Source organism: Pongo pygmaeus, chromosome 19 (assembly GCF_028885625.2).
Source record: "Pongo pygmaeus isolate AG05252 chromosome 19, NHGRI_mPonPyg2-v2.0_pri, whole genome shotgun sequence".
Lineage (NCBI taxonomy): Eukaryota > Metazoa > Chordata > Mammalia > Primates > Hominidae > Pongo > Pongo pygmaeus.
The window spans coordinates 61,892,423-61,908,284 of record NC_072392.2 but is presented as its reverse complement, the minus strand read 5'-3'; the positions used below and the strand labels follow the sequence as shown (position 1 = coordinate 61,908,284).

General features: G+C 42.2%; 1 protein-coding gene across 3 annotated transcripts in view; it reads right to left on the bottom strand.

The window, feature by feature from the left end:
* The window catches only part of C19H17orf67 (chromosome 19 C17orf67 homolog), a 43,071-nt gene that overhangs the window by 22,949 nt on the left and 4,260 nt on the right, over nucleotides 1-15,862 (bottom strand). For 2 of the 3 annotated variants that reach the window (XM_054460192.2, XM_054460191.2), the window contains exons 2-3: nucleotides 1,752-2,006; nucleotides 862-962 (exon numbers count right to left, since the gene is read on the bottom strand). In XM_054460192.2, coding sequence (XP_054316167.2) covers nucleotides 862-962; nucleotides 1,752-1,806 — 156 coding nt within the window. In that variant the 5' untranslated portion in view covers nucleotides 1,807-2,006. Of the gene's footprint in view, nucleotides 1-861; nucleotides 963-1,751; nucleotides 2,007-12,312; nucleotides 13,518-15,862 lie in introns of those variants that run through there. The other variant, XM_063656052.1, reaches the window with a different exon arrangement.

Below are 15,862 nucleotides of genomic sequence, written 5' to 3'. Positions count from 1 at the left end.
TAAGAGCCTTTAAATGAAATAATCTAATTATGCACGAGATTTTGCAGTGAATGAAGGTAAATGCTACTGCAGCTCCTTCTGAGCCTCAACATGGAGATTCAGGGAAGACAGGATAAGCATCGTGCCCAGATGAAGGGGCCAGGATGGGAGACCAGCCTGACAGACACGGCTTCCCAGACATTCTAACTTTGCTAGGTCACTGCTACTTCCCTTCACTGGGTGGGGCTAAAATGCCACCAAAGTCAGTATCATTTTAGCAACAGGAGGAACCAAGCCAGGCCTGAATTGGGTCCGGGGCCAGCATAGCAGGGTCTAGTAACATCTACTCACAGAGGGAGCCTGGTTCAGAAAGACTAGGCAGGTGGATATCATGACCCCACAGGGTAGAAGTAAGGCCAGAGACCAAAATCAGAGGGATGAGATCGGAGCAGAACCCCTCAGGCAGCTGGGGCAGAGATTCTCCCTGCCTGGACAGACCATCATTGACCAAGGATGCTGGTCCAGCCTGCTCCGGGGCCCAAGGGAAGAGGCAGTAGATGGGGTTAGCGTTGGCTAAAGGGAACAGCTCCCCAGCAAGCAGGACAGGGGTGACATTCAGCAGCCCTCTCCAGATTCTGGAACTCCCACCGTTGGCCTCATTATTTTCTATTTTAAGTTATCCTGTTCACAACAGGTGAGTCAGGCTGGCACCTCCAAAGGAGAAAATGCATAGGTAAAAGATTGAGATTGCAGGTATTTTATACCTGAAACTCTAACCGAACCCCTAACTAGCAGCCCATGCTGGGACCAACACCTAGTTTCATAGTGAATGGCATTCAAATGATCACATTTTCTTTGAAACTGCCAGAGCCAAGCACTCACCCGCATTGGCTCGTCGGGGAATCCGGGTTTGCTTGGTCTATCCCGTCGCCGAGATCTCAGGAGCTGTTTGGCCTGCTTCTCCGTCAAAATCGGGGAGGTCTCTGGAAAAGTTGGGAAGGTGCCTTAAGGACACTCAGGCTCAGGAGTTCATGAGCCATCTCAACAGTCCAAGGCAAAAGATTTTCAAGTTCAATTTTGGTTAAAACACGAAAGTTCTTTCCTGGGGACCTGTCCCAAAGGACACAGCATTCCAGAGGGCTCAGGAAGGAATTTTGAATTTTTTCTAACATGATTAACTCAGAGCAAAAGCTGCACAACCTAAACATATTTACTGATTGCAATGGTCTCTCTCTTTAAAAGTGGGTATTAATTTAATGAATCTTCAGTTCACTGGTCTGTGTCTCTTAGGTTTGCTTTCATGGAAGTTTTTTTTAATCCTCAATATACTAAATCAAGTTTAAAGTCATTACTGGAAGATGCCCAGTGATAATAAGATTATGTTAAACTTCATCATCACAACCCCTCAAGGAAGATAGTATAAAAGTGCTTTGATAATTACTTGCAAATTCTAAAAGATATTATCATAATAAAAATATATCAAATTTTGGTGATCTCATATAAACTCTAAAATAAGCTATCAGAAGCTGAAGATTTATCAGCATTTTTGAGAATAAGTGCTCAAATACATTTAAAGATTTTTTTTTAAAATATAACATATCTTTAATGATAAAAATTCTGGAAGCCTGCTGTTATGGAAAAATAAGAAAAGAAAGAGCACTGAAATATCTATATACACTATATATTATTTAAAATTTAAAAATTAAATATCAAATAGACTATTATTTATCATGTCAGCATAGAAATAGACTGTTTTTGGAGTCAGTGCCCACCTGAGAAGACAGTCAGTAAGGTAAGAGACAGCACGAGCACAGGCAATGTCTTCATCCTGCCTTGGTTCCTCTGCCTCTTGCTGAGTGAATCCTCCCAGACTGAGTCAGCCAACTTGAAGGAAGCCACGCCAGGCCCTGCACTTGTTTATGCTTTGACTAATGGGACTTACGGTATGATGCTGAATGTATCTGACTCTGAGCGTTTTAGTAATGACCACTGAAATATTTTCCTCCGAATTCCTGTAAATTTTCATCCTGAGGAAGGAAATTGTTCCTCTGTAATATGACTTTCAGAGCTTGAATCAGAAAAAGCAACATGTGATATTCACTTCATTTAAACAGACAGATAAGCACCAGACAGACGTCTGTGAGTGTTTCTCTGGAGCTTCCGTTTATGCTCCTGTTTCATTGAGAATTCATGATCTGTTATACGTTTGTATCTTTTATGACATTTTTCTAAAGCCCATTCACCAGTCTAATTTGATCTTCCCAATAATCTCAGAGGTAGGCAGGGAAATTAGCAAGGGGCATGATGAGTGGGGAAAAACAATTTTCAGCTGACTTTAGAGACAGAAAAACGGAGTTCAAATCCTAGCTTCAATTTTTTCCAGCAATGTAGCCTTAGGTAAGTGACTTACCCTTTCTAAACTTCAGTTTCCTCCCCTGTCAAAAGGAGATAAGAGCACCTACCTTGTGGGGTGTGATAAAGGATGAGGGGAAAGCTACGACCTTCATGGCAGCTAGTACTGTTCATCATCCACTTCCATTTTACAAGTAAGAAAAGTGAGATTCAAAGATGTGAAATCAAGTTCAAGTTCACACATTATGGATGCCAAGGTAGAGCCTACGTCTTCTGTCTTCAAACCTAGAACATGTGCTCTTCCCAATAAGCCCCATAACCTCAGGGACAACTCCTCATCTTTTACAGGGCCTCACGCAACATGCTGTCATAAGACTGGAACCAGCCATGCTCCAGATTCAAGGGTATTTTTATAAAGACAACAAAAGTTTAAGAAGCTGAAGTCATTTCAAATTCAAATCATCTATAAATATCACATGAAGAAGGTTTCTTTTTTTGTTTTGGTTTGGTTTGGCTTGGTTTGGTTTGGTTTGGTTTTGAGACGGGGGTCTCACTCTGGGTCTCACTTCAGGCTGGCGTGCAGAGGCTCACTGCAGCCTCTAACCCCCGGACTCAAGCAATCCTCCCACCTCAGCCTCCCGAGTAGCTGGGACTACAGGCACGCACCACAACACTCAATTAACTTTTTTATTTTTTTATTTTGTAGAGACAGGGTCTCACTGTTTTGACCAGGTTGGTTTCAAACTCCTAGGCTCAAGCGATCCTCCTGCCTCAGCCTCCCAAAGTGCTGGGATTACAGGCATGAGACACTGCTCTCAGCCTAAGAAATTAAATACATGATTAAAATATGTCTGGAAGGCATGTGACATTTATTTGGATAAAATTCTGTATTCAGAGAGATGATCTGATGTTTCTGTGGTCACTTTGCCAGCTCAAAAGAAAACAATACCCTACGTGTATTTCTCCAAATTTATGCTAATGTGTAACTGATATTAAACCTGAATGTGCTGCCCACACAGTCAGCATAAAGATATTTTGAGCAGATTGTAAACAAGAAAAAAAAAATCATGCAATGTTAGCAAAGTTGTCTCACATGTTCATTTGCTCAAATATATATATATATAATTTTTTTTTTGAGACAGGGTCTCATTCTGTTGCCCAGGCAGAAGTGCAGTGGTGCAATCACAGCCCACTACAGCCTCAACCTCCTGAGCTCACAATCTCCCATCTCAGCCTCCTGAGTATCTGGGACTACAAGTGTGCATCTCCATGCCCAGCTGATTTTTTTTCTTTTTTGCAGAGATAGGGGCTTACTATGTTAGCCAGGCTGGTCTCAAACTCGCAGGCTCAAGTGATCCTCCTGCTTTAGCCTCCCAAAGTGCTGGAATTACAGGCAAGAAAGAATTACTGCACCTGGCCCATTTGCTCAAAATTCGATATTTGATTTCATGCACTCTGCTGCTATTAACATCCTTCTGTTTTCACATAATTTCCAATAACTAAGGAATTTTAGAAACATTTTTTTTTTTTTGGAAACAGGATCTCCCTCTGTCACCTAGGCTGGAGTGCACGAACTTGGCTCAGTACAGCCTCAACCTCCCAGGCTCAAGTGATCTTCCTACCTCAGCCTCACTAGTAGCTGGGACTACAGGCATGTGCCACCATGCCCAGCGAATTTTCGTATATTTTTGTAAAGATGGGTTTTGCCATATTGCCCAGGCTGGTCTCAAACTCTTGAGCTCAAGCAATTCTCCTACCCTGGCCTCCAAAACTGCTTGAATGACAGATGTGAGCCAACGCATGCAGCCAGTAGCATTCTTTAAAAAAAAAAAAAGAAAAAAGAAAAAATGTCACATTAAACAGCTTGAGTTTTGTATGCGTATATTCAAATTTTTCACTCCTTTTATTCTTTGTGGTTGGATAGAACACTATTTTGTTTTATTATATCAAATAAATATCTTCTGTGGGCCCGAAACAAAATCTATACTTAGCTATAAATTTCTAATGTGTCCAATGTAAATTCACAATAAAAGTATTTTTGGGCCAGGCATAGTGGTTCACACCTATAATCTTAACACTTTGGGATTCCAAGGCCAGAGGATCACTTGAGCCCAGGAGTTCAAGCTTGCAGTGAGCTAAGATTATGCCACTACACTCAAGTCTGGACAACAGAACAAGACCCTGTATCCAAAAAAAAGTATTTTTTTAAATTTTGCAACTTTTTTCTATATCAGCACTGTCCAATAAAAACATAAAGAGAGCCACAGATGCAAACAACATATGTAATTTAAATTTTTTCAGTGGCCACTTTTTTTAAGTAAAAAGGTTAAATATTTTAATATTATATTTTAACATGATGAAATATCCAAAATATTATTATTTTAACACATAATCATTATAAACAAGTTATCAATGAGAGATTTTATATCCTTTTTTTGTACTAAATCTTCAAGATCTGGTGTAGATTTTACACTTATACATTTCAAGTGCTTGGTAGCCACATGTGGCTAGTGCTACCCTATTAGACAACATGGATCTAGATCCTTCCGTCTCTAATGCCACCACCCAAGTCTAGGCCACTGTTTCCCTCACCCAGCTTCTGGCACCAGGCTCCTAAATGGGATTCTAGTTTCCCTCCCTGTTCACTTCAATCCGTTCTCCAGGCAGCAGCAAGGATGAAATAGAAAGTATCAGTTAGACCTCATCACTTCCCTGCATAAGATCTTTCATCTTCCCATGAGAGTCAGAATAAAATTAAAATCCCTACCAAGCACAACAGGACCCTGTGTTTTTTGTGCCTACTGCCCTTTCCAACCTTACTTCAACCACTCCCCTCCTGCTCACTGCCATCTGGCCACACTCACTCACTTTCAGCTTAACAAGCCCACTCCCGCCTCAGGACCTTTGCATGTGCTTTTTCTCCCTCTTTTAATGACTGGATCTATCTCATCCTTCAGGTTTCAATTTGAAATTTCTCCTACTCAGGAAACCCTGCCCTTACCAACCTTCTTAATAAAAAGTTCCCTGCCCCCACCACCACCACTACTCTCCATCTCACAGCACTCACCATAATTTATACATATTGCATTTATTTGTTTACTTTTTAAAAATCTGTCTCCTTCACTGGTAAGCTCTAAGCAAGCTTGTATTATTTTTATAATTTTTTTAAAGCATAAGGAAACCTCTGGTGGACTGGGATGGTGAGACTGGAGAGAGTCGGGGCCTGTATCACACCCTGGGAGGCTGCTGCAAGGTCTTAGGTGGGGAGGGCCGTTCAGGTGTGATACTGGCAAGGCCATCAAATGCCCTTCAGCTTGGCCTCTGGATGTTGTCCCAAAAGAAGCGAGAGGGGGAGGAATATAGAAAGACCGAAAGAGCAAAGTGTCTTATTGTGAGTGTCACTCGGCGGTGAGAATTCTCTTCTAAACCCCATCCCGGTTCTCAGGAAAAGCCCCAGCGCGGTAACTAGGTGAGTCGGCAAGGCTCCCAGTAGAAGACGCAATTCCCAATAAATCCACAAGGTGGCAGAGCAGAAGGTGGAACCAGGGACAACTAAGATCAGGGGAAAGAGCTCAAGGCCACCAAGGTTAATTATTCAAGAAGTTGCCAGCGATTCCAGAGAATCTACTGGAGGTGGACAGAGAGGGTGCTGCTGCACCTAAAACTATTTCCGTACTTTTATTTTAATTGATGTACTACTTGAAGGCATTCATCAGATGTTGTGGCCTAGGAAAGCGGTACGGTAAGTCCTCACAACATTATTGTTGATAAATTCTTGGAAACTGCGACTTTAAGCCAAATGGTCCAGAATGAACCAATTTTACCATAAGCTAATTGATATACACAAGAGGTGAGTTCCTATGGCATATTTCTGGTCACAAAACATCACCAAACTTCTAAATAAGGACCCAAAACATTTCTAATATCAAACGTTGAAGGCTATACATGTATTTAAGAAAGATTAATAAAAACAAGTAAGATAGTTATTAATATTTACCCACTTATTCTAGTTCAGGGCCATGGTGGCTGGAGCATGTCCCAGCAGCTCAGGGCACCAGGCAGAAACCAGCCCTGGAGAAGACACCATTCCATCGCAGGGCACTCTCACACACCCACCAACATGCGCTTACACAGGGACAATTCAGACACACTAATGAACATAATGTGCACAGCTTTGGGATGTGGGAAGAAACCGAAGTACCCAGAGAAAACCCACGCAGACATGGAAAGAACATGCAAACTCCACACAGACAGTGGCCCGGGGCTGGAATCAATTTTTTTTTCTCATCAACATTGTAATGAAACAACGTTGAAGGAAACAATGTTATTTGAGGACCTGTTGTGTTAACTATTTGATAACATTTAAAAGCCTGTAAAGGAATAATGCTACCACCCATATTCACAACACCCAAACACAACTTTTTGTTTGAGTGAGTTTCCCTTTTTTTTTGGAAGGAGCTGTCCCATTACATAGATATTTAAGTGTCATTGACAAATGACAAACCCAACATTCTAGAGTTCTAAATGTCATCACACTGAACTAAAGAAACTTTAGAGACAAGAGAACTTTGTTTTGTGTTTGTTTTTTGAGAGAGGGTCTCGCGCTGTCACCCAGGCTGGAGTGCAGTGGCACAAGCATAGCTCACTGCAGCCTCACCCTCCTGGGTTCCAATGATCCCCCTGCCTCAGCTTCTCAAATAGCTGGAACCACAGGCGTGCACTACCACGCCCAGCTAATTATTTTTATTTATTTATTTTTTGTAGAAACAGGGTCTTGCTATGTTGTCCAGGCTGGTCTTGAACTCCTGGGCTCAAGTAATCCTACCACCTTGGCCTCCCAAAGGAACATTTTTTTTAAGTATAGAAAAATGCCAAATCTGTCCCCAAAAAGAAAATTATCATGTGTCAACATTTTTTAGGCCCAGGGTCAATTAAATAAATTCTAACAGTCGTTTCCATATTTGCTTTCATCTTTTTTATGTCTACCTCACATGTACATTGTAAAGAATTATATATACATTGTAAAAATATGGAATTTATAGTATAGTTGGTAGACTAGACTACAGTATTTTTTAAAATAATGATAGTAACTTTAAAGCAATGATAGTAACTCCATAAGCTGCGTGTGGTGCTTATGGGTCTAGATCCTTCCATCTCTATTGTTACCACCCACATCTAGGCCACTGTTATCTCTCACCCAGCACCAGGCTCCCAGCTGGCATCTCAGCTTCCCTCCCTGTCCCTTCAATCCATTCTCTATGCAGCAGCAGTGATGATCTTCATGAAATAGACATAGGAAATATGTTAAACCTCATCACTTTGCTTCCCTGTAAACATTTATTTACAGTCACACTGTGCAGGCATATGTTAGGTCTGGGCAGGTGTGGTAGGTTGAATTATTAGCATCAGTTCTTCACTACCACCCCAAATTTATGCTCTCTGCCACATGACTTTGCAGCCCCATGCCTTGACTTTGGACTCAACCAGATGACTTGTTTTGGGCAGTGGGATGGTGGCAGACATGACACTAACAAGGGTGTGAAATGGTTTGTGCAGTTAAGTGTGCCCTCTGACATGTCTGTCATTGCTACAAAAAGACCTTCCCCCCGTTGGCTACTGCCCCTTCAAGCTGAGTCTCAGAATTAGCTTACATGCAAAATAGCTAAGAAAGGAGCCAAGTTTATGCAGATCTGTAGCTTAAAAGAGACCCACTCAACCCAGCCTGGCCTAGTTCAGCTGACTTCCAGCTACCACAGCCTGAAGCAGAGCCACATCACCTGCAGATCCCTCAGAATAAATGACAGTTATTTTAAGCCACTAAGACTAGGAGTGGTTTGTTTCATAGCATTACTCTGACAATAGCTAACTGATGCAGGGGATTCTAATGGGATGGTTGGTGTGTCCAAATCCGGGTGCTATTGCATCTAAGTTAATAATAAGGTCCTGCCAGAACATTCATTCAAAAGTGACTGAGTGTCTACTGTGTAGGCAGTGTGGTATAATGGTTATGACTGTGGGCAGCAGAGTCATCAACAGACCTGGCCTTGAATGCTGATTCTCAAACTTATTGCCTGTGTTACATTGGAGCTGGGTGACATTGGGGAAATTTCTTAACTTTCCAGATCACTGTTTTCTCACTTATTAAAAAAAAGAATTATAATAAAATTCACCTCATAAGGTTACTATTTAAAAGAGGTATGTGTAAAGTTCATGACACATAGTAAAAGTCTACTACTTGGAAATCATTGCTATTATTTCTCCTCCTTCCCTATGCCAAATCTCTTTGCATATGCACCCTATTTTGTAAAAATGTTTTGAATGACTAAAGATAGATTAATCACACGTATTAAGACACACAACTTTATTGTTGAAATATATATATTTATTAGAAAAGAAAATATGGTTCATTTCTAATGTGAGTTGACTTGCCCCCTGTGTCAACACCGCGGGCCCTGGCTTCCCTTTACATATCCTCAGCACTTCTACAGGCATACACCCCTTCCTGTTTGCCGCAGCAATACAATGGTAAGATGTTTTGGCCTTGGACAGGGGCCTTTCCGGCCTGCTGCATGCCTCCACAAGTGGACTATAATTTCTACTCTGGGTCCAGGATGTTGGCCTCAACTATGTCTGCCCAGCAGGTGAGGACAGCCAAGGTCAGCATCATGTTCCTGATGGCCAGTGTCAGGTTTCTCTCCAACTTAAACAGGGGCAAAGGAGCATTGGCACAGGCAGAAGAACGTAAGATGGGTACGAATAAACATACTAGGGGAGTGAACCATGCACAAAATAATTTATGAAACCACTTCTAAGGCTACTGTCATAAGACATTTCATTCAGGAAAAGTGCTAGGCCTCTAATTGGAAGAGAGAAGCTCTAGTTCTGGGGGAAAATACTGAACTGTGTCACTTTTCTTGGTGGGACCTCTGTTGGGATGATTAAGCTTCGGAGAGGTTAGGAGACTCTCTAGCACTGCTTCTCAGGCCATTAGGTGCATTAGAATCACCTGAGGTTCAACAGACATCTGCAAAGCCTCTGACATGAAAAGTAAAGACAAAAAAGATAAAAGAAAGAGCAACTTGGGGCAATCAGACACCATGCAATTGGAGAAAATAAATAAATAACATAATATCCTCTAAGAGACCAAAGTTTTGCTTGTGTGGAACATGAACAAGATGCTGTAAAAAAGGAATGTTCAGAAAACAAATTAACCAAAATACTTCCTAGAAATGAAAAACCATAATAGCAGAAATTTAAAACTCAGTAGAGTCAAGAAAAAAGCTAAGGAAATCTTTTAGAAAAATAGAGCAAAAATGAGGAGGAAAGTTTTAAAAAAACAAGAGAGAAAAACATATTTTTAAAAGACAGGACATTTACCCAAATGAGTTGAAAACTAATGTCCACACAAGAACCTGCACACAGATGTTTATAACAGTTTTATTCATAGTTGGCAAAACTTGGAAGCAACCAAGATGTTCTTCTGGAGGTGAATGGATAAATAAACTGTGGCACATCCAGACAATGGAATATTATTCAGCACTAAAAAAAAATGAGCTATCAGGCCATGAAAAGACATGCAGAAAACTTAAATGCATATTACTCAATGAAAGAAGCCAGTCTAAAGACAGGCTGCCTGTTGAGCCTGATACAGAAGCTTATTTGTACTTTATCTTAATGACTGCTATGATTGGAGTGCCCCTGACAAAGCTCATGTTGAAATTTTATTGCCACTGATGGTGTTGGGAGGTGGGGCCTTTAAGAGGTTGATTAAGTCATGGGAGCACCACCCTCCTGAATGGATAAGGCTGTTATTTGGGGAGTGAGTTTGTTCTCTTGGGAGTGAATTAGTTCTTACAGGAGTGAGTTAGTTCTCCTGAAAGCGGGTTGTTATAAAATTGAGCTTGGCTCACTCTTGTGGTCTCTTTTGCACACACTGGCTTGCCCTTCAGTTTTTTGTTCATGTTATGACACAGAGCAAAAGCCCTCACCGGAGGCTGCCACCATGCCCTTAGACTTCCCAGCCTCCAGAGCTATCAGCCAGATGAACCACTTTTCTTTCTAAATTTCCAAGTCTCAGGTATTCTGCTATAGCAACAGAAAACAGATTAAGACAAGAACCAGGAGCTGATGGGCTCCCCATTCTCCCACATCCCCATTCCCACGCCCCATTGCATGGATTAGCTAAAGATACTTATGTCTCCCTGAGAGTCATTCTTTGTTAATCTTCTTCTGAGAACTCGAGGGAGGTCCTAGTGAGCTGAGCTGCAAAGAGAAAAAGCTGCCTCCTTCCTCTTCAGCCGTATTTTTGCCGGCTGTTCAAACCACAGCCCTGCTCAGATGCCCTCACTGTGATTAACAATCTTCCCAAGACCTTGCCCACTGACTTCCCCAGGTGGAATCTTCTCAAGGAAACTGAATCCAGACTCTGTCCCAAAGACATTGCTCAGCTTACCTCCTGCTGGGAACCTTCACATATCAATGATTTACTGCTATTTCCCAAAAGGGCCAGCTTTGGGCTTTTCAGTCTTTCAAACAAAACTGTATCATTCAGGGATACCCTTAGGGATCTATAAAGAAAAGCAAAGAAATGAAGGCCACAAAAGTTACGATAGTAGTTCCCTTTGATGGGGGAGAAGGTGTATCAAACAAGTGAGCACACAAGAGCTCTCAAATCTTCAATATGTTAACCGGTGTAGTGGGTTTTACTATTATTTTAAAAACTGTATATGTGTTTTATAAACTCTTCTGCATGTGTGACACATTTCAAAATATAAACAAAAAAAAGTTTGAATAAAGAATTACCTAGGGAACTTGTCAAGAAGTTAGATTCCTAGCTCCACTTCATATTCTGACTTCAGAGACCTGGTCAGGACCACAGAATCTATATTTTTAAATGATGCTGATGCAGGTGATTCAAAATCCACACTCTGAGGTACCCTAAATGGTTGAAGAGCATCACAAACTTTGGCATCAGATAAACCTAAGTTCAAAGCCCCAACTCAGTTGACTCCTGACTGTGTGATATCAAGCAGGTTTTCTTCATCTGTAAAATAAGGATGATAAACTTAACACAGTGCCTAGGACCTACTAACTCATCAACACAGGTTGGCCACAAATATTATTATTATTATTGCTTTTAGTGAATTAAGAGTGTATCTCCTCAGGTGTGGTAATTTCTATTAATCTGTCCCTACACAGGTAAATTTTCCAGATAAAAATTTACTTAGCAAAGAGAGACTACTATTCTTAAAAGCTTTCCCATAAGCCTTAAACTTTTAAAATTCGTTAACTAAATCTGAGAATCTAAGGAAATAACCCTCAACAGAGGAATTATTTATAATAGCAAAATATTAGAAATAGCTACAACAAAAGTAAGGTTATACACACTGTAAGCTATATTCATAAAATGGAGCATAATGTAGCCATTAAATAGGACTTTTTAATAACATATAAAAGTTATTTTGTAATGCTAAATAAGAGCCAGATTGACACTATATCTACCACATCATCAAAAGTATGCATACAAAAAAGTAAATCAGTTTCCATAAAAATAATGGAATAGACCAAAATGTTCAAACACAGGGTGTCTTTGGAGTGAGAGATGGTGATTCTTTTCTTCCTTTTTACTTTTTCAAATACTCTATAATGGGGATTGGGGGAAACCCATCAGTGTGTTGTGTGTGTGTGTGTGTGTGTGTGTGTGTGTCAGAGTCTCGCTCTGTCACCCAGGCTGGAGTGCAGTGGCACAATCTCAGCTCACTGCAACCTCTACCTCCTGAACTCATGTGATTCTCCTCCCTCAGGCTCCCGAGTAGCTGGGATTACAGGCACGCACCACCACACCCAGATAATTTTTTATTTTTAGTAAAGATGGGGTTTCACCATGTTGGCCAGGCTGGTCTTGAACTCCTGGCCTTAAGGGATCCACCTGCCTCAGTCTCCCAAAGTGCTGGGATTACAGGTGTGAGCCACCATGCCCAGTCTGTCACTTTTTAAAAGTGTATTATTTTGTTATATCTGCAAATCTAAACTAATTTAAGGGTTCTGCATCAGCTAGGATTCATAAAAGACAATGACACTTTCACACACTGTGCAGGCTACTGAAGCAGAAGTTATGCTTTAGAGATCTCATCTAACCTGAGCCCAAGGAGGTGAACTGACAAGCACAAGGGGACACAGATGTCTGAGGTCCAGGTTCTGTTCCCAGGCCTCACAATCCCATCTAACACTCCTCCCAGTTCATTACACTGCCCCTCCGTTTTCACAATACAGACTGTTAAATACTTCAGCCTCCAAACTCGAAAATGTGGTCCTGGAACTAGCAGCAGCACCTTGGAGCTTCTTAGAAATGCAGGTTATCAGGCCTCTTCCCTGAGAAAGGAAATCAGAATCTGCATTTTAACAAGATTCCCAGGGCAAGGTTCTCAGAGAAGTAGCAGAATAAGAGAAAGTCTTTCTTTAATGGTTTAATTTCAGTTGAAGCTGACTTGGTTGACCAAGTTAAAACAGTGATCTCAGTCCCACCATTGGCTGTGTGACATGAAGCATGTTTCTCAACCTCTCTGTGCCTGGGTTTTTTCATCTGTAAAATGTGGATCATAAACTTACATGGTGCATACGAAGTGCAGAGATGGAAGCGGGGTGCAGTACCTGTAAACAGTGCCCGTAAATAATGCTTCTTGTTGGGTATGTTTTGACAGGCCTGGCGCTCTGCACGAGCTGTGCAACGCTTGGCACATAGTAAGTGCTCAGCCAGTACGTGTTTAATAAATAACCAGCAAGAGCACAGGTTATCATTTATCAATTTTTGACTTGAACTGTCCCATTCTTTAGTATATAACACTCTCAAAACTGCCAGTTTTCTGCATCCCAATATTCAAAACTGTGCCAGCTCTCACCAGATGGTGAGAAAGTGCATAGGCTGAAGGTCATAGATAAACTTAACTCATACTGTAAATCATTCCTACCAGAATTTTTTTTGAGACAAGTAGATTTTATTTACAAATTTATCCCTCTAACTGATCATAAAATTAACCAATCCAGGATGCCCACTGCTGATTGGTTGCAGGAGGAATGGTGGGGTGTTCTCTGGTGTCTGTTGTGGCTGTGGAATCCATGGTTACTAGGCAGAGCCCTGTGGCAGCACCTTGGAGCTTCTTAGAAACGCAGGTTATCAGGCCTCTTCCCTGAGAAAGGAAATCAGAATCTGCATTTTAACAAGATTCCCAGGGCAAGGTTCTCAGAGAAGTAGCAGAATAAGAGAAAGTCTGTCTTTAATGGTTTAATTTCAGTTGAAGCTGACTGGATTGACCAAGTTAAAACAGTGATCTCAGTCCCACTATTAGCTGTGTGGGACTGCAGTGTCATGGAGGAACTGCGATCCTCTGTGGAGCTGGACCCTGGACTGAACCCTGGGAAGCTCGATGAGGAGATGGTGGGGCTGCCGCCCCATGACCCAAGTCCTCAAGTCACTTTCCACAGCCTCCATGGGAAGATACTGGTGTGTCCACACTTCACGGGCTTAGTGATGGGTCTTAGTTTTATTCAGACTTAGTCAATGTATTAGGAATGGACTCCGTGTAACGTGGGCATGGAGTATATAACACACCTCAGACTGTGGTTTTCGAACCACCTCCATTAGCATCATTTAAAAATGTGGATGCTGGGCCGGGCGCAGTGGCTCACACCTGTAATCCCAGCACTTTGGGAGGCCAAGGCGGGCGGATCGCGAGATCAGGAGTTCGAGATCATCCCAGCCAATATGGTGAAACCCCATCTCTACTAAAAATACAAAAATTAGCTGGGTGTACCCACACTCCAGCCTGGAGACAGAACAAGACTCAGTCTCAAAAAAAAAAAGCCAGGCACGGCGGCTCATGCTTGTAATCCCAGCACTTTGGGAGGCCAAGGTGGGTGGATCATCTGAGGTCGGGAGTTCTAGACCAGCCTGACCAACATGGAGAAACCCCATCTCTGCTAAAAATACAAAATTAGCTGGACGCGGTGGCGCATGCGTGTAATCCCAGCTACTCGGGAGGCTTAGGTAGGAGAATCGCTTGAACCCAGGAGGTGGAGGTTGTGGTGAGCCGAGATCACACCATTGCACTCCAGCCTGGCCAACAAGAGCAAAACTCTGTCTCAAAAAAAAAAAAAATGTGGATTCTGTGATCCTGACCAGGTCTCTGGAATCAGAATATGAAATGGAGCTAGGAATCCGCCTTCTTAACAAGTTCCCTAGGTAATTCTTTATTCAAAACTTTTTTGATGTTGTTTATATTTTGAAATCCGTCACACATACAGAAGAGTTTATAAAACACATATACACAGATTCTAACATAACAATAAAACAAACACCTGTGTACCCACTACCCAGGTTAACATATTGAAGACTGGGAGCTCTGGTGTGCCCAGTTGTTTGGTACACCTTCTCCCCCATCAGAGGCAACTACTATCCTAACTTTCGTGGCTTTCATTTCCTTAGTCAACCTGTTAGGAATCGACTCCACGTAACATGAAAAGCAGCTTGCAGAAACACTGGATTCACACATGGAGGAGAAATGCCAACTCACGGGCAAGCATAGTGATGCCAAAAAAAAAAAAAAAAAAAAAAAAAAACACCGCAGAGATTGAGGGATCTTTAGAGGATGTCGGGGTATGAAAGTATTTAAACATCCCCAGTTTTGTAGATGCTTATAAGGTGAACAGCACCAACGCAATGCTGATGCAGAAATTCACATCCCAGCGGGGCACAGTTGCTCACGCCTATAATTTCAACACTTTGGGAGGCCGAGGTGGACAGATCACCTGAGTCAGGAGTTCGAGACCAGCCTGGCCAGCATAGTGAAACCCGTCTCTACTAACAATACAAAAATTAGCCAGGCATGGTGGCGGGCGCCTGTAATCCCAGCTACTCAGCAGGCTAGGGCAGGAGAATTGTTTGAACCTGGAAGGTGGAGATTGCAGTGAGCTGAGATCGCACCATTACACTCCAGCCTGGGCAACAAAAGCAAGACTCCATCGCAAAAAAAAAATAAAATAAAATAAAATAAAATAATAAAAATAAATCACATCCCTGGTTCAAGAACTGAAAGAAGGGAGGTTTAAAGAAGAAAAGAAAAAAGAAGAGAGATCCAGACTCTCTAAGCAACAAGAAGGGCTGGCAGAGACGTTATCTATGCTGGAGTCTCTGGAAGAGGCCATGGGAGTCACCCCATCACAAGGAGCTTTTCCACACCAGCCAGGCAGCCAAGAGCCAAGCCCTGCTGCTCCCTTCCCCAGGAGGGCCTGGGTCTTAGTGCAGCGCTGTTCTCTCCCCTCCACTCAGGCCTCTAGAGCTGCCAGGCCAGGTTCTCCCATGTTGACTCCATCCGAGGGTCCCTGAGGCCAGTGGATCCGGGGGAGCCCCTTTCTGCATTGAAGTTTCCCCCTTCCCCTTCTGACACTGCAGCCAGCTCCTTCATGGTCGATTCCTCCAAATCTAAAGAATACAGGAGACCCTGGAGCACATCAGCAAAGTCTGGATTCTCTCTCA